At 41.8% G+C, this 22,503-nt stretch overlaps 1 protein-coding gene across 1 annotated transcript; it reads right to left on the bottom strand.

Moving 5' to 3' along the window:
• Positions 1 to 10,420: 10,420 nt before the first annotated feature.
• On the bottom strand, positions 10,421 to 22,043 carry LOC143366572 (uncharacterized). The gene is made up of 13 exons (XM_076807694.1): positions 20,310 to 22,043; positions 19,948 to 20,139; positions 18,475 to 18,710; positions 16,967 to 17,178; positions 16,473 to 16,549; positions 15,707 to 15,903; positions 15,468 to 15,628; positions 14,972 to 15,140; positions 14,583 to 14,776; positions 13,480 to 13,609; positions 13,226 to 13,415; positions 12,868 to 13,010; positions 10,421 to 12,703 (listed from the first exon to the last, which is right to left on the bottom strand). Exons 1-13 carry the CDS (start codon positions 21,718 to 21,720, stop codon positions 10,646 to 10,648), a joined length of 5,370 nt encoding a protein of 1,789 aa, XP_076663809.1. The 5' UTR covers positions 21,721 to 22,043; the 3' UTR covers positions 10,421 to 10,645.
• Between the last annotated feature and the right edge of the window lie 460 nt (positions 22,044 to 22,503).

Genomic DNA, 22,503 nt, shown 5'->3' with positions numbered 1-22,503 from the left:
TGCATGCAATTCGTTTTAAACTAAAGAGAAATTATTCATCTTTCATGTAGCATAAGTTAGAATCATTGAAACCTACAAGTTTTTAATTAGGAATTAAAAAACGTAAGGCATGCAAAAATCTGGCCCTGAAAAAAGTGTACTTAATATCGCCAACTCGAGAAACATTGATTAATTCATGTATATATGAGTTTTTAAACTCATTTTCACTTTTGCTTTTATTATTTCTTGCTCTATAAATGTTTCTTATCCATCTTTGGTTGCAATTTTATTACAAAAATATAGAAATAGGATTTTTAAAATATTTTATTTTTTACAATCGGATGTACATATTGAACAAATAAAGTTTATTTTTGAGTCACTGTAGATACCTAAAACACTGATCACCACATCGAACAATTTTTTGTCTGCAGTTTCATAAGCAGCAATGATCAAGTCCATATTCCTCAAATTCGCTTATCGATCCATAATTAAGCCCACCGAAGGAATCCCTGAACAAGCATTCCGTCCTACCAGTGGAGGGATAAGAACGGTAATTTCGTTTTGCGGGCAAAAAAAATCGTCCGAATCGGGTAACGTTCTCAAGCCGGCGTTACCTGAGAAGATTTCAAGGGCATGGGTGCCGTAACAGTCGCTGGTGGGGGGTGGGGGGAGACTTTTTCGCGTAGGTGCCTTCCGATAGTGAAGTCAGAGGGCGAGGCATCCCAGGCAGGTTCGCGGACCGGAGCTCGAAACCCTTCAGTATTCAGCACACTCGATCACACAACAGTTATCAAAGGAACTCATTTGAGCGGTTGAATGGATAGAAAGGAAGTCAATCTCGGTGCGCGGAGATAAGGCAGCCGTTTTCCCCCGGTCTCGCCAGCCCCACGTAGTCGCGCTTGCGAGCCACCCCCAACCCCTCGGAGTCTGCTTGCACGGCCCTCCGCATGCTAGGCGCCTTAGACGCCTCCACGACGTCTTATCCCCTGGTATATAGTCATCATCTGGACTTCTCGTATTCGCGTGTCAATACCTTTACCTTCTTGCCTCGCTGCACGCATTACAAGCAAAAATCTGATCTGCGTGGCCGTACTTTTTATACCCACCCCCTCCGCCCCTCCTTAACTCGACTCGTATTCAATTTTGAAAATCCTCGGAGCTACTATTTCTCGACAGTTACCCTAAAGCTCTTGGTTTTGGTATTTTACTTGGGTATGTGGAAGTTTGGGATTAATGGAATTTATTTAGATTGGTTGAGAATCGTTGGTATTTTATACTTCGCTAGAAGAAGATAGTGAATATAAGGAAAAGGGGAAGAAACGCTGCCTTTAGGGACGAGGAGGTATTGAAGTTAGGTAGTCTAGGTAGTTGGAATAATTAGTAGTGTTATTGATTATTGATTTATCGAGAAATTGGATACCGTGGGAAGATTGAATTAAAGTTTATAAGGGGAGAGGTGAATAGCGCTGGTTATATAAAGTTAGTTGACCAGCAAATAGGAAAGTATGGTAGGATTATTACTGTACAGAAGTTTATATTTCACCAGGACAATGTGAATGAATTCTGTAACAAAAAGATGAAGTGTTCTAAAATTTTTAAATAGTTCATAGAAGGATTTATGTATGCAGACGATTTGAAAATTTGTATTACCTAACACTGGAATACAATTTTTAACCAAACCTATAACAAAGGTGTTTGAAATACTAACTTCAAAACATTTCATTCACACTGCATAAACAAGAAGTTTTCAAACCATCTACAATCCAGTCAAATTACATTTTCGGTTTTCAGTCATAAATTATCAATTAAATGTTCATTCGTTGGAATCAAATCGTATAATATTTATTTCTTCAAAGCTTCGTCGAAATCCCTGGAAATTATTGAACGTAAAATTAATTTACAAATATCGCACATGCCACGTTTTTATATTGGAGTTAACCTTCCTCGAATGCAAACATCAGAATTAATAAATAAATAACTCCCTCTGGCATGAAAAGTACTCCATCCTCATAAATTATCCACAATTCATCGGCGTTACTTTTAACGAAAGTCGAAATAATTGATTGAAACCATACATAAACATCATACCTTCGCGCCACAGTAACCACTTGCTACAATCTTCCACCGCCCACCGCAATCGATCTCCACCCCCAACGCACTCCCCCGCTCAGCCATTACAACGAACTTCTTAACGCCTTCTTTTCCACGAGTGTCGCCAGGGACGTCCTCATAAATAAATTACGCGAAAGTTTATTAGTTTATTAGTTTCGAGCGACTGGGCGAGATGAGGGTGTAACGTAATTACATGTAAATAAATGTATGGGTCTGGATAGTTGGCGGTGGGAGGTGGGTAACCGAAGGTACGGAAAGTATAGGCGTAGAGTTGGATGTGGAAACCACTTTGGCCTCCCTCCATCCCTCTATGCCTCTTTTCCCTCTTTTCCCTTCTTTCTTCCCCCTTGCCCCCTCTCTGTCTCTTCCTCCTCGCCATCCCCTACCTTCTTCTCGTCGTTTCTTTCCTCTCTTCGCCCACGTCCTCCCCGACCGTCCTCGACAGAGCCGTGCTTCTCGAGACGGTATAATTTTCAGAAGCACGTCGCAGCACTGCGCAAAGTTTTTCTTTAATATATTCTTACATGCGCCCCCCAGATTAGATTAAAACGGCGAATGCATGAACCGCCATGGCATTGCCTACCGGTCGCGCGGGTGGAAGGCGAACGCAGCCGTATTTATATGATTTATTTAAGTGGCGCCTTAGACGGCGGGTGGGGGAGAGGGGGCAGAGTGTAAAAGGGGAACGAAAGCGGAATTGGGTTCGGTCGGAGGGGTGACTAGCTGGATGAAACGAACGAGCTGGCGGGAAATCAGCTGGGAAGCAAATAAAAGATTATCCCGTAGTCGGTTATGATAATGATACTGCGAAGACAGGGGGTGTAGGAAGAATTAAGACACTTCTATGTATGGCGAAACCATCCCCGACGACGGAGTATGTCATTTGGGCTGATTCTTATTCGTGTTACTTTTTACCTTCGTACTTTAGGTGGATTGAATTTTTTTTACATATTCTTACGACTTTTGGCCGAATGGAAATTATAAGAATCGGGGGAATTGGGCGTTTGAGGGATCATTGTAGGGCGCATGAAGATTCCGAAGTATTTTGACAGTGAGATTGGTAATGATATTTGGTTACAGACGATGGAGATTCTTGGATCTTGGCAGAAAAAAAGCCACATTGTTGTATTTTGCCCGCCATTTTGCTAATTTTGAAGATAAATCTCTAATTACAGTCCGATCGATAGGGATAGCAATACTGATCAAGAATCTGTTTGTAATTTTGGTTTCAGGTAAGTCCAACAGCTGAAATCCCCTGCAGGAGCGAGGCATGCATTTTTAATTATGTCATCAAAATCGCCTTCAAAGCATTTTAAAAACAATAATTTTATTACTTTTATATTTTTTATTTACTGTAGAAATGTAGTTTACTTAATAAAAAAGTTTTTTCCATTACTATAATTCCTTTCTTCGCAATAAATTGCTGGAAATCGCTGAATTTATCGGCGCGCTAACCAGAATGGCCCCTTAATAAAGTACAGAAAACACATTAAAAATAGGTATTTCAGAATATAATTCTAACTTAATAATATTTAAAAAAAAAAAACTGCAGGTTGGGAATCACTGATTTAGATATCCTGTAAATATAAATCATTGATATCAGCGTGGTAAGTAAAGTTTAGTAAGTATTAAAATTCTTCATGCACGATCAGACGTATGCAAATGTAATATATTCTTCCTTAGTATGAAAATAACAATTTTCCTTTGAACTCGTTGGAGAAGGAACATAAACATCTTTTACGATTCTTCGATTTCATACGAAAGGTGAAAGTCTTACGAAATGGACTTCCGTTAGATCCATACCTCCAGGCGACCTTATCTCTCCCGTCCCTTTTTGATTTGGGACCTTATCGGTGCTACGGAGAACCTTTGGAAAGGTGGCCATACGAAAAAAAAAAGAAATATTACGAATACCGATGCTTGATCGAATTTTTGAAAACCGGCTATCCTGTAATTTGCTTCCCGTAAAAGTTATCGATATTGCCGTAGATACCTATCGATGGCTACGGGTATAAAACTTCACTTCGAGGGGCGCCGATCCTCTCTAACTCGGGGCTATTATCTTTCCTCATGCGTAAAAGATAAAGAAGGGGAAATTTGTTTTACTTTATCAACGTTTCGCTATCCCCCGCGCCACTGAAAGTGAGATTCGATTGCTGTCTCCTTCGAATAGAGATCAACTACTGAATCCATCTCCCTTAAAAAGCAAACGTACTCTTCTCGATGCTGGATTAAACCCAAAGGAGCATTACTCTTCGATGGCTAAATACTTTTGGAAAATAATATACATGAAGAAAAATAATGTATATAAAATAATATTTATGATATAAATATTATGAATAATATTTACGAAGTAACAGTTAAACACTCCTACGATATCTATCCTGTTCATAGAGGGCATATATTTATTTTTACACTATTAACACCTGCAAAGAAGGTTCGCACCCCATAACATTTCCTTACTAAACCTGCAGGCTTTCTCTTAAAAAATTTAATATTAAACCTCGTTCATTCCAATGCCCCACTCATTCGCAACTCCCCTCGCCGCGATTAACTCCTCGATGGATGGCTCGTGCACGCGCAACAGTGCCAATCGTGGAAAAAATTGAGTCATCCCGCGCTTGGAACGCTATCGCAACCTCGAATACCCCAGTCCCCCTGATAAAGAAGCTAATTCGAGCAGTTCAAGGGCGGCGCTGGTCCCCCGAAATTGGACTGGCATCCGATTAAACGAGCTCATTGTTTCGAAACACACGGGGCAAAAAGAAGAACCAGGAATGGCAAGGGCGGAGAGGTTCCGCGTGCTCTCCTCGGCGGGCGGCGTCGCAGAGGACCATGCTCAGTCATCCTCCGTCCCGTATAACTGACATTTCATGAATTGGAAATGTAATTTTACCACACGGTCGTGGCTCGCGGCGTCATAACTGTTCGCATGATAACCCGGCCGCGGAGTAAACGAGCGCATAATTTCAGCTGTGAACGCGTTCGCGGCCTCTCACGGCCAAAGGGCCGCCAAATAATACGTTCTGCCACGCGCAAGGAGGCCGGCCGTAATCGCAAATACCTTGCAAGCACGGCAACAGCTGTTTCCGTTGTCTCCGTTTTTACCTGCGCTGCACCTCGTCCCGGCCGTTCTAGCTAAAAGAGACTGAATTATTTGGTGGAACAAATATAGGTATGTAGGAACGTCGTAAAGTATCAGGTGTCGAAGGCAGCTCTGTTGGGCATCAGCCGCTGACAACCTAGGGACGTATTTACTTTTTGGACGTCCGTACTTTAAGGCTGTGAGGGGACCACGATCGATCTATCCCAATTTTATATTAATTTTGTGCTTTAACTTCGTAAGCCTATTTTAAAGTGGCCACCTTGGACAAAGTCTTATTTCGTGCAGAAGGCATTATTTCGACTACGAACTTTGACGGCTTGTACTTTTTAAACAAATTTGGAAGCAGGGAAACGATGACTTAAACTCAGCCTGTTTCCACGTGAACTACGTCATACGTAAATTTCATGAAAATCCCTGCCACCAAGTGCGAAATGTGGTCGATTCGACTTGGAGCGAATTTCTTACGTTGGCCACGGTGTAAGATCAGGAAAGACTAGATTCTTGCTCGTCATCCGCGGAGGATCCAGAACACCTGAATCAGAACCACGGCTGCATTCCTGGCTTATGAAGGGTCACGCAGTTCGAGACCCTGGATTCTAGAATCTCAAGGGTCCCGTTCCAAGCTTTCGCGCACAGCCACGGTCTCGTGAAGCATGGTAGTCCAAACTGCTAGGAAGTGATCTGTGGAAGGTCGTACCACTCGCGTTTCGACCGTTTCGAATTCCTCGAACGTCCGGGTTCACGATGGCTATGCCATTTTGTGGTTTCATACCTGGGAACGTCTAGAGACCGGAACCACTTATCGAAGTCCTCGGGTATTCGTATATTTCGCGACAGAATTCTGTTAGATAATTTGATATCTCCTCCCTCGATGCAGAGATGCGTTTAATACGTATGAATTCCGGCAGCATTCCCCCCGTGTCCTGCTGCGACAATTGGGGGCTGGAATGGGTCCAAATAGATTTCACTTGTTTTACACGGTCACACGTTACGCGATTCGCAAGTAACTCCGCAGTCAAGAACAATAATTCGTGCTCTGTTAACCAGGTAACCGGTTAGGTAACCAGATTGTGAGAGAAGTTGGTCGCCGTAACAAATCTGTTGTAACTTAGAAATACTTTTCCACTATACAGGCAAACACATGATCCTAAATATAGATCTAGAATATATTAGAATATAGATATACATTTTTATGTACGGACACAATTTCTTAAAGCAGCTAAACAACAATCGAAGAAAAACCAAGTTTTCGTGTCATTTTCTTTCATTAAAAAAAAACATCTAATCAATCGTTCGGAAGATTTGTGACAATTTTGTTTAGAGTTTGATATTTCTGTAGGTACACAAGATTTCAAAGACATTGGCGTATTATTTCACTCGTAACTTTGTAGTTATATTTCTCAATATTGCGTTTTCTCATAAGAATACATGTTAAATTGAAAGTTAAATAATTTAAAAACTACCCAAACAATTTTTCTAAAATTTTGCAGGGGATTTTACTATTGCATGAAAATACATTCCTCCAATTTTCAAAGATTTTCGCTTGTTTTGAATGTCACTGAAGTTCATCCTTAAGAAGAAAAGAGGACTGAAAGCTGTTGGCGCCAAGTACCAAAATTGAAGCAACTAAGTATTTTCAGCGTTAAAACGATGTCTTTTTTATTTAGCGTATTGTAATAATAAGAAATTTATTTACGTCACAGTGCCTAGAGCGCACTTTTACGAACTTTGCTTCCAGCGTAATCATATAAAGGGTAATTCATCAGGCTACGGTCATCCATCTTAATTCGACGCGTCGGATATTCAGGTGATTCAAACGCAGTCTAAACACGTTGTTAACAAGAGTACAAAGGTGAGACAAGATTTTCGAAGCGCGTTGATTGAACGAGGTGAAGCGATTGGCCGTGATGTCAGGAGGAACGTTGCACGTCAACAATGCGTGTATCAGGACAGACCAGACAATTAACGGAAATTGATGACGGTAATTAGTCCTGACGTAACTGCAACGTACACAGGATACCACGAAGGACTTAAGTATGAAATATGACAACGTGTCATTACTCTCGGGACGATTATTCGAAACACTTTAGTAGATCATTGAAAATCTTTATAAATCAATACGCACAATGCCAGCATTATTACACCTACTGTTACATCACACCATCAGCATCGTTAGTACATGCTAATAACTCACAAAGTCAGCTCGTGGTACCAAGAAGATTAACCTGTTCTAATACGACAACTTGAAGAAACTTCGCATCCCGAAAGCATGTTACAAATACAACCAAAAAAGACGATGTAGCATTGATTCTAAATATTTTACATCCACTCGACGGTAAGCCACCTCGAGTACCCCAGGATCGCCAGCTCCCGCTTTAAAGGGGGAATCCTATTTTATGGCCTAAATACATAGCAAAATTTAGAAATATTTTTTAAGAAACTAGAAATTTTTGCTATCCAATTTTGCGGCCATTTTCTTATGTAACAAAATAAGTATAGCACTCAGCGGTATTCTGGTTCATCAATTTCTAGCTACATATGATTACCTGGTAGATAAATATCATGCACACCAACGGACGACAAATTTTGCGCGGCGTGATGGTCGATCATGCATAACTAGTATATTTATGGTTAAAAATTAATAAAAAAAAAGCTGCAGCTTCTTCAAAGATGCATCAAAACATGGTTCAAATTTCATAGGAATTGAATCGCTGATTTCTTAAAAAAAAAATCCAAAATTTTAGTATAATTTTAGAATAAAAATCCTCCCTTAAGGACATGCTTCCAGGGAATAATCATCCATGGAACAAGCCCCAAACCCTAGGGGAGTATACACAACAAGAAAATCAAATGTAATGTGGTATTCGAATGTTGTATTAAAAATCTACACGAGGTATTAAATATCCCCCTTCACAGAAACCAATGAAACATAGCTGAGGATTGAATTTTCACTTTCAATGGAATGAGAATTGATGAAGAAAGAAAAGTTGAGGATGCAGCACGAGGCGTTCATGGTCTTGTAATCAGTTTGTGTGGCCCGTATACACGGATATTCTGCTTATTCGCGGGATGTCCACGGTATGAAGACGTCGCCTGGCGGCGTGTCCCGTGTGACAGGCAGAAACGAGCCAAGCCACGGCGCGCGGTCTAGCTAGCGATGCAATGAAAACCACCGTAAGCGGCCGTCTCCTGCGGATCGTACCTATGCTGAACGGAAGTAATCCCCCTGGCACTATAAACGCAGGCGTACATCACCGACATGGATAACGTCCAGCCGAGAATCACCTCGCCGCCGCGCGGGAGCAAACGGCAGAGCATTATGCGGCCGTATGAGCTCTTTACGAGATTTCGCGTCGTAAAGCACGCGGCGGAAGGCAATTCCTTCTTTTTAAACTCGCTAATACTCGCTTCGAAACCCCGGCAGGAAATTGTACCCCGTCGGGCTCGCATCGCGGTGTAAATCACTCGCGGCGAGGGGAAGGTGCTCGTTTCGACGCGTGCCAACCTGTCCTACAGAGTAGGATGGATTCTTTTGTTAGTGGCGAGTGTAGGTGTGATGAAATTGAAATATTATGTAGTCAAGACAAATTTAGGGGGGGTTTCAGTCATCTACTTGCCGATTTCGAATTTCTTTGAGAAGCAGGGATCTTGGAAGTTTGCAATTTTTTGCCTGTGGGTAACTCTGGGCCAAATCGATTACTTTTTATCATTGGCGTCAAGGATTTTGGTGACATTGGAATATTATGTAGTTGACCTGCAATTAGGTGGGGTTTAAGTCATCATTTTGCTGGTTTCGAATCTGTTTGAAAAATACGAGCCGTCGAATTTCGCAACTTTTGGTGTATTTCGTAAAAACAGAAAGTCTATAGAAGAATTTTTATCACATAAATTATCAACCGAATGGACTTCTTTTCCCTTTTATTTTAATCCAGAAGGATTATCCTTCCTGAATGAATTTTTTGTCGACGAAAGTCGTTTCTGCGATATCAAAAATATGAAGAAATTAGTAGGTTCAAACGATATAAGCATTGTAGACTTAAAGATTAATAATAAATGAATTTCCTTTTTATGCGATTTTTATTTTAGCCGCCGGCATTCTTCTTTTTCATTAATAGAACATAGCAGCATTGAAAATTATAATTGGCATCAAGCCTTTATGGACGAAAGTACACTCGCTCAGTGGAGATTTTAATCGACGAAACGTTTGTGCGTTAAACGAAGTTAAAACTGCTAATACGCGGAGGGATTCCAAATTTCTAAGCGATATTTGGTAATTAGCGATAACGAGGGCGTTTGACCATAGGATTTAAAGATAACGACAGGGAGGTTCCGACTGAATTTTAATGACGTACTTTAAGTCAGTCCGCTCCGTTCCTCGGTCGTCTTCTAATGTCGACCGTAATGAGATCGACAGAGTTGTTCACGACAGACGGAAGGTGAACTCACGGTATGCGTCGTAGAGTAATACGAATTTAATAAGCAGTATTTCCTACCGCATTCCCAAAAAATGACACGCTTATTGACGTGGATCGAAAATTCACTGTTTCATTCGTGGCATTACAGGGTAGTAAGATTCTACTATTCGCGCATTTTTATCACTGATGCGACTGACAAGATCGATGCAATGTTCTGGTTACTATTATTACGTGCCTTCATTTTTAATGATGCAAAAAGAAAAATAAATACAATTTCCTTTTACTTTAATTTCTATTTCAGCCACTGTGTTTGCTTTAACACAGTATTCATCAATTTGAAAGAATACTCCTTTCATCATTTGCTGTAAAACATTTTAGTTATTGTTAATAGATTGTTGTGTTATATCCGTATTACTTGAAATGTTATCTTCCATTTTGAATGAATTACTAACAATAAGCTGTCAAAGCAGTAATTGTGTCTAAGGATTTATATACCAATTCCATTAATTTTCAAAGTGGGCTTATCAAATTGCCTTCTCTATCGACAGATCTGACAAATTAAGTACCTACTGTAGAAATTTTTCGTTCTTTTCATCCTATGTCTAGTGAACAATTAATAAATTTATTATTCACTATTTGCTATAACAAACTAGGGTCCAGCTTATATATTTAAAAATCCTACTCTCACGAATTACTGTGCCTTCAACCTCGACGAACATACCCTTAGTTACGAATTTTCGATACAAAAAAATACACGAAGCTGCAAAGAAGATAATATGCACAGAAATAGCAGGGTGGTAAAAACATGTTTTAAAACGATCCATTCGTGATTTATTCACTTACAGACATAACCATGATATAAACATCAATCGACTGTTCGAGCACCTACTTCGTCCCTACCGAGTGGTGGCTGCCGCCAAAAAAATTTCGCTCATCCTTCCGACTCGCCCATCCGAGTGACTCCTCCCTTAATATTTTACTTTGTTATTTACGTGATTATCTGGTATTTTCTATATTTCGATACACCGTCCCGTCAAGTCTCCTCCTCCTCCCAGTTCCAATCCGTCTCCTCCGACTTACTTCTCAGGCTTGTTTTGTAAACTTCGAACTGCTGGTCCTCGGTCGGCCAATTAAATGTTAAAGAGTCCTCCTCGGCATCTGACTTCGAATTGGCTTTGTTATCCTCAATACTGGCGCTTTCACTCCGCTCCGTCGACGCTGTCTCCATTTCCTCAGATTTCGAGGCTGTTCTGTACTCCTCGGTGTCTGAGCTGCGAGAATACGTGATCGATTCGGATTCATCATCAGCGAACGAGCCCACGTCATCGTACTGGTCACCACCATCCTCCCTCTTCTCATCCTGAACATCATCCTCCCTCGGCTTCCCCTCGGCTTTCGACTGCTCCTTCGACTCCCTAATGGCGTACGCCGCGGAGCCATCCTCCTCGGACCTGGACTTCTGCATCTGCCAAGCCTTCTTGAAAGGATGCTCGCGTTCCTGCTGCACCAACTTCGGCCTCTCTGGCAGCAGGTACTCTGGGTCTTCTTCGCTAGCCTGGCTCTTCACGATCGACTCCCTCTTAAACAACCCCAGCGACGTGGATCTGGGCAACGCGTCGCTGCTCTCACTTCTCACAACGTTCCATCCAGAGTCCGCCAGGTCAGAGTCCTCCTGGGACAACTTAGACAGGTCCTGCAGCGAGACCCTCTTGCTGCCCTTCGTCAGGACGAAGTTGAAACTGGAGGCATCCTCATCCTCTTCGACGGAGGTCACTTGGCTGCTGCTGGTGTAGGATCTCCTCCTCGACGCGTCCCAGATAACTTCCTCCTCGCTCTGCGTGTCCTCTCTAAGAGGGGGCGCTTGCTCGCGGTACTCCCTCCGTCGGAGATACGCGTTGTCCTCCTCGGGCTCACTGCGTTCCTGAGAGGAGCCCAGCTGAGCGACGCGAGACCCCACGCTGATCGTCCAGGAATCCATGTTATCGCCAGCTGAAGGGTCCTTGAGCAAGGCGATCTTCCCCTCCGCCGAGGACCTTCTCCTCGGGGAACTGTAATCGTCCTCCTCGGCCAGGGGATCTCCCTGTTGCGTAGCGAGCTTCTCCATAAATTGTTTCCTCCGTATCCTCAGCTCGCCCTCCCAATCCTCCTCGTCGCTGATCCTGGGCTCGGACGGCTGCCTTCTTTCGACCTTCTTTCGCGACGGCTCGTCCTCGCTCTCCGAGGAGAGGGGCCTCCTTGTGTCGCTGGATCTCGAGGGGGTAAGTCTTGTTTGTCTTTGCGCAGCCTCGTACTCGTCCGATTTGGTGGAGAGCCTTTTGGCGTCCGGACCCCTGGAGGACGAGCGTTCCTTACCGACGAACTCCCACGACCGATAATCGTCCGATTCCCTAATCACCGACCTCCCCCTGGACTCCGATCTCCTGTACCATCTCTGGTCCTCCTCCTCCTCCCTCCTCCGTAAATACTCGTCCTCCTCGTCGCTGTCCCGTGTTGGCAGCCTCTTGCTATCCAAGCTCCTGGAGAGCGAACGTCTACTTCGCTTGGGAGCTTCCTCCCGCTCCTGTTGCGCCCTGGAAAGGTCCAACGACTCATCCTCCCCGTCGCGATAATCCCTGTGATCGTTTCTGCTCCTCCTCCCCCTCTCTCTGTAGTCGTCGTCGGCCATCGACTGACGTTTGCTCGGTTCCTTGATCCAGTCCCACGTTGGGAGCGGCTCGCCGGAGGACTCGTGACCGATGAACGATCTTCTTCGACCGCCTGACTTCTTCAGAATGGGCATGTTCACCTGCTCTTCGTCTTCCACGTTCTCGTTGCTCAGTTTCGTGCCCCCTATGTCCTTCTGCCAATCCCAACCGGTTAAGGCTACCTCGTCGTCGTCCTCGAAGGCTTTCTCTTTCACTTGGTCTCCTCTCGCGGGCTTCTGCGCATCGTCAGTGACTGGCGTCTCTGGACTTTCTTTGCTAGCAACCTCCACTACCAACATATCCGTGCTTTCCATTATTACGCTCTTGATCTCTTGCATCGGAAGATCGAAGAGCAAGGTGAGAACGATCGATGCAGCTATGACCGCAGCTGCTTCCAGAGGATCGATCTGCGAATACATAGTGAGTGAATTCTGGCGTTGAGATTTTTTTCTGTTTTATACTAATCTTAGCTCTGTGAGCGAGGTACAAAAGTGTCTCATACGAAAAGGCCCTTATTATGCATGATAATAAAATTCTTTTAATATCATGTGGGGGCATTTCCTTTACTTACGGCTCTGTGAAGCTGAAACTCAGTAGAGTATCTCGTGGTCCCAACGTTATAGAAAAATACTGCGAACTGCGTCAAGTATACCGCATACGATATCCTGCTGAAGATCACTAACCAGTGATTCGACAGGAATCTATTTATGATACCTACAGAGACAAAAATTGCAATTGATTTAAGTATTCCCATCATTCCCTTTTCATTACAATAACTAGTAAATAAACGAATTTAAGGAATTAGTCGAGCATATATTTTATCATATAATTTGATGTAGGTATGTATTATCAAGTCCAGTGGCATTCTCGATGAACAGTGAACACGAGCACAATATGCAACAGGTTTTATTGAATATCAAGTGACATACCTCCATTGTTCGTGTAGCATGCAAATATGCACCAGCACATAGACAAGGCCCACAGGACTGGACTGATCACAGCGTAATTGGTCGCCTCTTCAGCATCGTACACGTAGTCCCTTCTGGCTAGGTGCCATGGTGAAAATAACGACCAGGATCCCAAGGCCATCGCGATCAACCATCCCAAGATCACTAACACCTGAAATTAGCACATCAACGTTTCCTCGATAGACAACGATTCTGGACAAAATGTTGAGGAATACCTTGTGGATCCTGACGTTTTTTCCAGTGGAATGCAGCAGCGTGCCAAGACCTACGCCGAACACATATGGCGTGGCTCTGTGTAAGGGCAGTGCGTAAGTTAAATTAGCAGTCTTGTAAAGGTGCTTCAATCTGAAATTAGAAAGTAGCATTAAAGGAAACCAAAGAAGTACAACTGATTAAAGGTAATCTTACAAATTAGGCTGGACTTTATCTTATTTAAACGTGAATAGAGAATAGTAGTGTAATATTTAATTATTTTATTCTCTGCGTTTGAAACTATACCTAATATAACTAGTCTTCTTAAGACTAATATTAGGATTCAAATGTGTGTTAAATGGACATACATATGAAGATAACACTCAGTGTTTTTTCTAAAGTATCTTGCAGGCTAAGCATGGGGAAAACGGCCCCAGCACTAATTTTAGTATTTATGTTTACGCAATACTGCTCTTTGCCTAAAAAACCACTGAAAGCAATTTCAGATCTCGATCTCCTCTCGAAAGAGTGATATGGGGATAACACCCTTAAAGTTTACAATTTTTTTCTCAACAACTACTTAAGATATTTGAATGCATCAAAATGCAAATAGTAAGAGAGATGGTTTATATTCGTTTTATTTATTTTTAATATGTTCCCCAAATCCGACCCCTCTGCAGCTTATATAGATAATAGCGAAGTAGTAACGCGTTACTCCTAATTTTTTTCGTAGGTGTCACTCAAAGGGTTGCTTGCAGAAACCAACCCCCCAAAATTTGTAAAGCTAAAAAAACTACCTACTATGTGCATTTCGATGCATTCAAATATCTTAAGTAATTGTTGAGAAAAAAGTGTAAGGTTTAGGGTCGTTAGCCCCATATCACCCTTGCGATGGGAGATAGATATCTGAAATTACACTTCATTACATTTCAGTGTTCTTTTAGACAAAGAGCATTATTTGGTAAACATAAATACTAAAATTGGTGCCGGGACGTTTTTCCCATGCTTACCCTGCTAGATCCATTTAAATAAATGTAAACTGTTATATGTCTGACGATAAGTCCATTTTTTTTCAATGATTATGGCTTGGAAAATATATAGCTTTGTGTATGAAATGTACACTTACGACATTCCATGAAAAATGACCAGTGACAGATAGTTGCTCATCGTTGCAACGTAACGAAGTGTGGCTGATAATAAAATGAAGAAGAACACCATGATAATCCCGATGACTGGCTTGCATTCTAAGAAGAATACCAACATCGGTGTCAATAGTGACAGCTGCATGTCCAACGCCAACTGATGGGTGTGAGTTGCACACTATAAATGGAAGAAATGGAATTTTTGCCAGTACTAAAACATAAGATCTTTAGAAGATAGTTGAAGCTGTGGAAGGTACTGTTACGTCCTCAATTTTTTTTATAAAACTAGTTCTAGTATTGGTCAAATGGACACAGTTCTTTGTCTAAAATCTCCAATAGTTTGAACTAATACGTTTTGCAATGATTCTAGTACCATTTCTTCGAAGGGGAAGAAGTTTTGTATGTACAGCAAATTCGTCCAGGCGTTGTTCTTGCAGAGTTCAGCGTTCGGCAGTATGACGCTGTTCCACTGTGGCCCAGATCCTGTGTGTTCCATTACAAATGCGTACCAAAACACTACTGCAAGTAATGCTGGCGTAAGTCTAGAAAATAGAATTCAACTTTCATTCATAAATTAATGCCACAATTTCTTCACTATACACATATTTCACCTAAGCTCCCTTATTTTACTCAATACGAAAAATAATCTCTCGCAATTTTTTGAGATACTTATACGGTTTGTTTGCAATATAAGCAAATTTTTCGTAGCAGTCATTTATAAATTATAAAATAAGAAGGTGTAGCTTCACGATAAACAATTCTATTAATAAGTAGTAGTAATATCCCTTATCATAAGTATAAGTAGAAATTTTATGAAAAATATGTACACTCCTTTAATACAACGATCTTACAATTTAAGTGAAACTTGCCTGATATATCTGGCGATAAAACGACAAAACCAACGGATCTCACCGCGAATCGTGTACTCGTTCGCCATATTGTAAGCAGTTAGGGCGCCGCTGAGTAGCAGAAACGCGTCCGTATAAACCATCGATGCTCTTAGAACCGAGCTGATCGGATTATTCGCAACCTATATCGACAACAGACATCAAACATGAACGTAGACAAGATGGTAAAAGTATTAAACTTATTGAACTTCCATACAAACCTCCGTAAGGTCAATTCGGTTAGAAAATGGCAACCTCGATATTGCTATGAGCTGATGAGCAAGATAAAGGGCAATCGTGACGAGTGTCCTTATTCCATGAATGCACCTAATATCGTTTTCACTCGTCCCACTTCTCAATAAGGCTTTCATGGTCCTCCGTAAAGAAAAGGACATTATTATTCTCTCAGAATAGTTCCCTAGAAAAGAGCAGAATAAATTCAGCCGAGCTCTTTGAAAATCGTTCGCTAACGAAATGTTATTTGTATAAAGAGACAAATGTTCGACGTGTATTAACTTACAAGACAAGATCCCGAACCAGAAAATTCAAAAAATTCTGAAACTTTGTGAATATGTAGGGTATTTCTTCCTGATTACAATGCAATTTTTGTTTGCTGCACAAATTCACTCGAAGGGGGTGAAATTAACTTTTGAAAATTCGGCTATTTTCCGATTTTCTGTTATAACTCGCGAACTGTAAGAGATAGAAAAAAGTTTTAAGACAAAAGTTACTTCTTTTAATTGGATCTATCATTTGGTAAAAAAATTATTTTATATTTCATGAGTTATAACACAAAATCGGAAAATAACCGGATTTTCAGGGGTCAATTACATCCCCTCAGAGTGAATTTGGGCAGCAAACAAAAATCGCGTTGTAATCAGGTGGAAATTCCCTACATATTCACAAAGTTTCAGAATCTTTTGAATTTCCGGATTCGGGATGTTCCCTTGTTAGGTACACAGCCTACCGATTTTTATGAGAATCTACCTTTTCTCTCTGAGACCACCAAATAGTCCCTCACGGTCGCGACGATGACAAGGCAGACGATCATGGCATAGAAGTATCTGTGACAGAATTAAAAATCAAACAATACATTCAAATTTTGGGGTAATAAAATATATAAATATAATTCAATATTTCTAAAAATTTCTGGAATGGATAAACTTTTTGTGTCATCTTCTGGAAATATATGTTATCTATTACGCAACAATAATGACATAAGAGAAAGCTTATTGATAACGATGAATAATTTGTCAAATTTCCACGTCTTACAATTATTTAGTACAAATTGCATAAGTCCTTTTGCTTTTTAGTAAGTTTTGAGAGAATTGCCATATTCTAATTTGAAGAAATATTGAAGATTCTCGAATGTCCTACTCAATTATCGTAGTGCGTGAAAGCACAATGTATTACGAAATATTCTACTGTAACATAATTTTGTTGAAACGCAAGTGTCAGATACGAAAAGGAACAGTACGTACAAAACACCAATCGTCTCTTTCGAGTAGGTCTTTGATGTCTGTTTGACGTAGCACATGTTAGGATCAACTTCCACCGTAAATTTGATTCCTGTGGTAGAATTGAAGTAGCTCAACGCTTGTTCCAATATATTCTGAGCGTCTTCGGCAGAGCACACTGCTGGAAGGCATAATGCCCAGTTCGCCGTCGTAAATTTCGGAATAAAGTGACCAGGCTGAAAAATGCGAGTAACAGTTACATCTGCGCATTTAAAATACCCCGGTCGCTTACTAAGTATTCTACTATGAAATTTTCATCTTTCGATTAATTGTTCATATTTACGAACAATTAACATTCGTTCATACGTGTAGTACATCAAGCCTAATTAATTAAAATGTTGCAAGTAGTACAAAGTTCAAGTATAATCGCAAGGTAGAAGGGGGCGAAGTGCCAAAATTAGGTAGATTGGGGCATTTTCGTAATTAAGTACTACGTGCCATTATCAACAATTTGGTAAAGGAACAATATGCCCGCAACTCCCTTGCAACTGAAAAGCGTTTCATATATCTCTTTCGTCCCGTTTGTGACAGCAACTTAAATTAAAATTTCCCTTTGTGTAATTAAATAACTCATATTTGGCACTTAGCTCCTATAATACTTCCACTCTACATTTCATATAAAGCGTTATAGTAGATATACATATATATATATAACAAAGTGTTTTAGAAATGCATGTCAGTAGATGATGGATCTAGATCATTCATAATTAACTATTTCGGTGCCACATTTTCCAGCAACCGAATATGATATTGTGAAACTGCATGCATACTAAGTAATACTCATAATTATTCATGAATGAATATGATTGACTGTTATTTATAAATAATTGTTAATATCACGATGATATTATGATTTTTATACCAGTCCACCAAGCGAAATAAGAATGATTCTGCAAGAAATATATTGCGAGAAAAATAAAAGTGACGTTTTCTAGTCGAAACATCGTAAGTTCATAATTATTAAGAATTCTTCATGCTGCATAGTATCAGAACAAGTTTCATTTAGTACAGTTTTTAATTATTTATATACAAATAACTCATTGCATATTTTAGACTCTACACGAACCTCAAAATTATTTTCTTTGGTACATATTAATTGAAACTCATTCCCTGGAATTTGCAGAGTGATTTTAGAAAATGTATGGTTCTATTTAAAAGAAAAAACCAATGCAAATACCAGCTGCAAAGGCATCAGGGTATATTTAACAAAACTATATAAACATTGGAAGGTAGAGATTTCCTCTATCCTCAGTAGACTACTGAAAACTAGCCTACCCCAATTTCTAAGATCATCCTGTATTCATGCATTTTCAAAATTCCCCACGTGCCCCTGATTTAGAATCGTTGGCACCGCACTTCATTGTTGCGGGCTTCGGTCACGAGCATTCACAAATGTATGCATTTACACAAGCACAGCGGGGAGTTCGACGTCGTTTTGCAAAATAGAAATAAAGATAAAATCGCTGACTTACGTCATGCATGTTTCCTCTTATGAAAGCACGAGCCTGCATCATGTTAACCGGAAGCCTCATGTCCGTGTGAGACGCGTGTAAATCTATATTGGCCAAGCAATATTTGCCCTGCACCTTTATCGTATTGTCATTCAATTTCACATACGCCACCACGCCCAAACACTCGTCAAAATCTCCGAGCTGGTTGACGTTTCCGCGCAATAGACTCGACGGGATTTTCGCACTCGAGTCCAACACTGGAAATTCCACATGAAGAACGATATAATAGGATCAAGCATGCATCAAATTTGTATGCAATTGACTCATTAGATAAAGGTAATCGATTCATAGATGGCCTAAAATGACAGAGTTTCAGTGATGAGTCAGTTATGTCTGTTTGATAATTACTATTAAATTATAATGTGGTTGTTGTTTGGGGTAGTCCTTTGGTTGGTGGCCTATAACTCTAGTTTGTGTGGAGAGGTGTGGGTGTCATTTTTAATTAATTTTATATTAATAAACTTCAGTAAGTACTTATAAGTTTTGTAAGTACTTCAGTTTCATACAAATAAGTCACAAGGAAATTTGTACTAGGCTGGTGATTGGTGTCATTTTTAATTAATTAGATTTTAGAGAAAAATAAATACCTACATCAGTTTCATGCAAATGAGTTATAAGGAAATTTATTGTAGGCTGGTGATTGGTGGCATTTTTACTTAGGTTTATATTAATAAATTTCAATGGAAAATAAATACTGCAGGTTTAAATACTGTAAATTTATAGTAGGCTGGTGATTGGTGGCATTTGAAAATTTAAATAAGGGTATTGGTCTGTCATAAGATTCGCTATACTACTTGTTATTCCAATTTCCCGTGTAAAAAAAGATTCTTTTTAGAAACCTTTAGTATAGTCTTATTGAATGCATGATTAATAGTGTCTCATTTAAATAGATTCAGGTGCATAGGTATATTTAAAGCTGTTGGTGGTATCGAAAAATGTTTCAGACAAGAATTGAATGTTTTCAAGGAATGAGTGACTTGGTGTAAAAAATTTTCTTTAGGTGAAAGTATAAAAGAGATACGAAGGTCAACGTCGGTTTTTTAATGAAACTATATACATATATATTTTACTATATTACTCGATCAATGCGTTAAATGGTTCCATTTAAAAAAAAAACAATATTGGCCTTCATAGCTCCTCTACAAGTCATCTTGGAAGAAAACTATTGGCTTTAGATTATACCTCTATTTTAAGAATTTAACTTTAGTTTGAAACATGTTTCGATATCACAAGCAATTTCGAAGATATTCTCTCAATAATTTCAGTAATATGATCAACGTAATTTTGCATTCGTAGAAGTGTTTCCTGACGTTATTTCCTCTCGAGTTCTACCAAACTACATGCTCCTCTGAAAGAAACAAAGTCAGCAAGCGTGTATCCATTAAACCCAACGCATCAGGAGTGTCAATTAGAAATCGAGCAGGCTCGACTTACTTTGGAGAGCCCACAATTTATAACCCCTCAACTGCCGAAGGAAGATCTTGCCTTGCTGCTGACACTCGAAATCCTCGACGGCCGTGAAATTTGGCACGAAGGTCGGCACGCGTAGTAACGCATCGTTCAGTTGAGCCAAAGTGAGAGGAGCCTCCACGTGTGCTTTCGTTTTTGCTTTCGACTCTTCTTCTTCTACAAACAATCGCGGGCATCATTTTAATTTCGCTACAGAACCGAAGGAAAATAATCACTGATACTTCAAACAAACGTAAGCAACGCCCTCCGTTCTCCAGATACGAGTCGTACAAACGTATCCCATGAATTTCGAAGAGCAAATCACCCCTTTCAAACACGATACTCACTATCGAATCGTTTAACCTCTTTAGCCGGAGTAACTTGCACTGTTTTCACTTTCGTATTTTCTGGCTGCTTCGGTGGTTCTGGCTTCGCTTTCGGCGCTACTTTAGACAATTCCGGTCTCACGGACGCACTAGCCTTTTCCTCCGATTTTCGCACAGGTTTAACCGATTCGGGTTCAGGTTTCGTTGGTTTAGCGAATTCGGCTTTCTTTACGCTCTCAGCTGACCTCCCCGGGCTCTCGGCAGACTTCTTTGCACTCTCGACTGGTTTCTTCACTGCTTCCACTACTTTCTTCGCGGGTTCTTCTTGTTTCTTTGTCGTCTCAGGTGGTTTCTTCACTTCAATTGTTGGCTTCTCGAAAACAGCTGGAGTCGGTTTAACTTCTGCAGATTTAACTTTGTCCTTATCCGCGAATCGAACTTTTTCCAACTTCTTCGGAGGAGGAGTAGACTCCACTTCTTCTTCTTCAGAATCTTCATCATCTTCTTCATCTTCGTCTTCATCGTCATCCTTATTCTCTTCATTCTCCAGGTCTTCATCATCTTCTGTATCTTCATCAACATCCTCTACTTTATCATCATCTTCCTCAGCCTTTTCTCGTTTCGTAATATCCCTAACTCTTTCTTTCGGAGCTTTCTCTAAACTCGCTATCTTCTTCACATCTGCTTTCCCTTGTCCCTCTGCTTCATCCGCAGACCTTCTTCCACCCTTACCAATCATTATTACTTTACCACGCGGGACATCTTTCTTCGCCATTAATCTAGCATCGCCCAGTTTCTTCCGCGAATCCTTTTCATTCCTTCTTTCGTCCTTTTCGTCCTCATCTTCCACAGACATCCTCTGAACTTTACGATCGCTTCCCCTTTCCTCTTCTTCATCGTCTTCGTCACTCTTTTCCTCCTCTTTTTCTCCCTCATCCTTATCCACATCAGATTCCTCCTCTATCTCTTCATCACTCGCTCCTCTATCGACATCCTCCTCCTCCTCCTCCACCTCCACGGTCGCCAGGTCTTCGTCATCATCATCGTCCTCCACCTCGACGCTCGCAGCGTCGTCCACGTCCTGGTCCTCGTGCTCCCTCGAGCGTCCGATTCTTTCTTGCTTCGCGCGCACCCCCTCTGCCCCACTGTCGTCATCATCATCGGGCGACGTCACCTCGGCAGGTGGTTTCCGACCGCTGGCAAGCCGCGAAGCTGTCGTCTCGTGCCACTTTCGGCCCGTCGACGTAGTCGCGCCCGTCTTCTCCTGGCATCTGCCAAAGATGGAAGCGCAGGTGCCGCGTTGCGGCTGCTCCGCCGACGTGGAGGACGTCTGCACGCCGTGCTCGCGTATACGGAAGGCATAGCAGCAGGAGTAGAGTAGGAGAATGAGCGCTAGCAGACCGATGCACTTGCCCAGAAGGGCGGCAGCCATGTCACCGCGGCGTTCACATGGAAGAACCGCGGACGGAGCACTGGTCTCTCGGCTCTCAGTCGGTTGGCCACGATCAGCAGCAGCGCCAGCAACAACAGCAACCGATCACCCGCGAGAGGACCAGGCGTGTAGGCGGGTTCCCCTTTGTCCTCAGCAGCCGCTGCTGCTGCTACCGTTCTTCCCTCGGCTTCCCTAGACTTCCCTCTCCTAGGCACGAAGAACAGGTAACCCGGAGGGCCTCGCGAGACTATCGTATCCGCCTCCGGCAACGCGGCAGAACCCGGGCCACCACGTCCACGAGCGGCCGTGCCTTCGTGAAAATTAGAACGCATGGCATCGTCCCAACCAGCTAGGAGTTTTATTTAGCATCAACATTTCAGAGACGGCCGACCACGGACCGCGGCACCGTCACGCACGCGCCGACCGACGGAATCGCGGCGCGGCGCGGAGCGTCGCTCGCGCCATGCAGTCCCCCGCGCTTCGTTGCGCAATCCGCGCCAAAAAGCTTCACCATCCTCTCGAAACCGTCTCCCAGAGACAGCTCGAAAATAATGTCCCGACTCCTGCTCGCCCACGGGGCGCTGCCTCGGCGAAGGTTGCCGCGGTTCTCTTCGAGTTTCTGGCCCAAGCCACGCGCTAGGCTATATGGCGCGATACCGAGTGTCTGGTATGCAGCCTTTGGAAGTTGTCCAGATGTTCGGGACCGTCTGAGCGTTCGAATCGAACTCTTTGATCGTGACGCATGGCTTGGTGGTATCGAGTCGCCCCATAAATAATGCTTCT

Source organism: Andrena cerasifolii, chromosome 3 (assembly GCF_050908995.1).
Source record: "Andrena cerasifolii isolate SP2316 chromosome 3, iyAndCera1_principal, whole genome shotgun sequence".
Taxonomy (NCBI): Eukaryota; Metazoa; Arthropoda; class Insecta; order Hymenoptera; family Andrenidae; genus Andrena; species Andrena cerasifolii.
The sequence above is the reverse complement of the archived record's forward strand: the minus strand, read 5'-3'. Positions and strand labels throughout refer to the sequence as shown.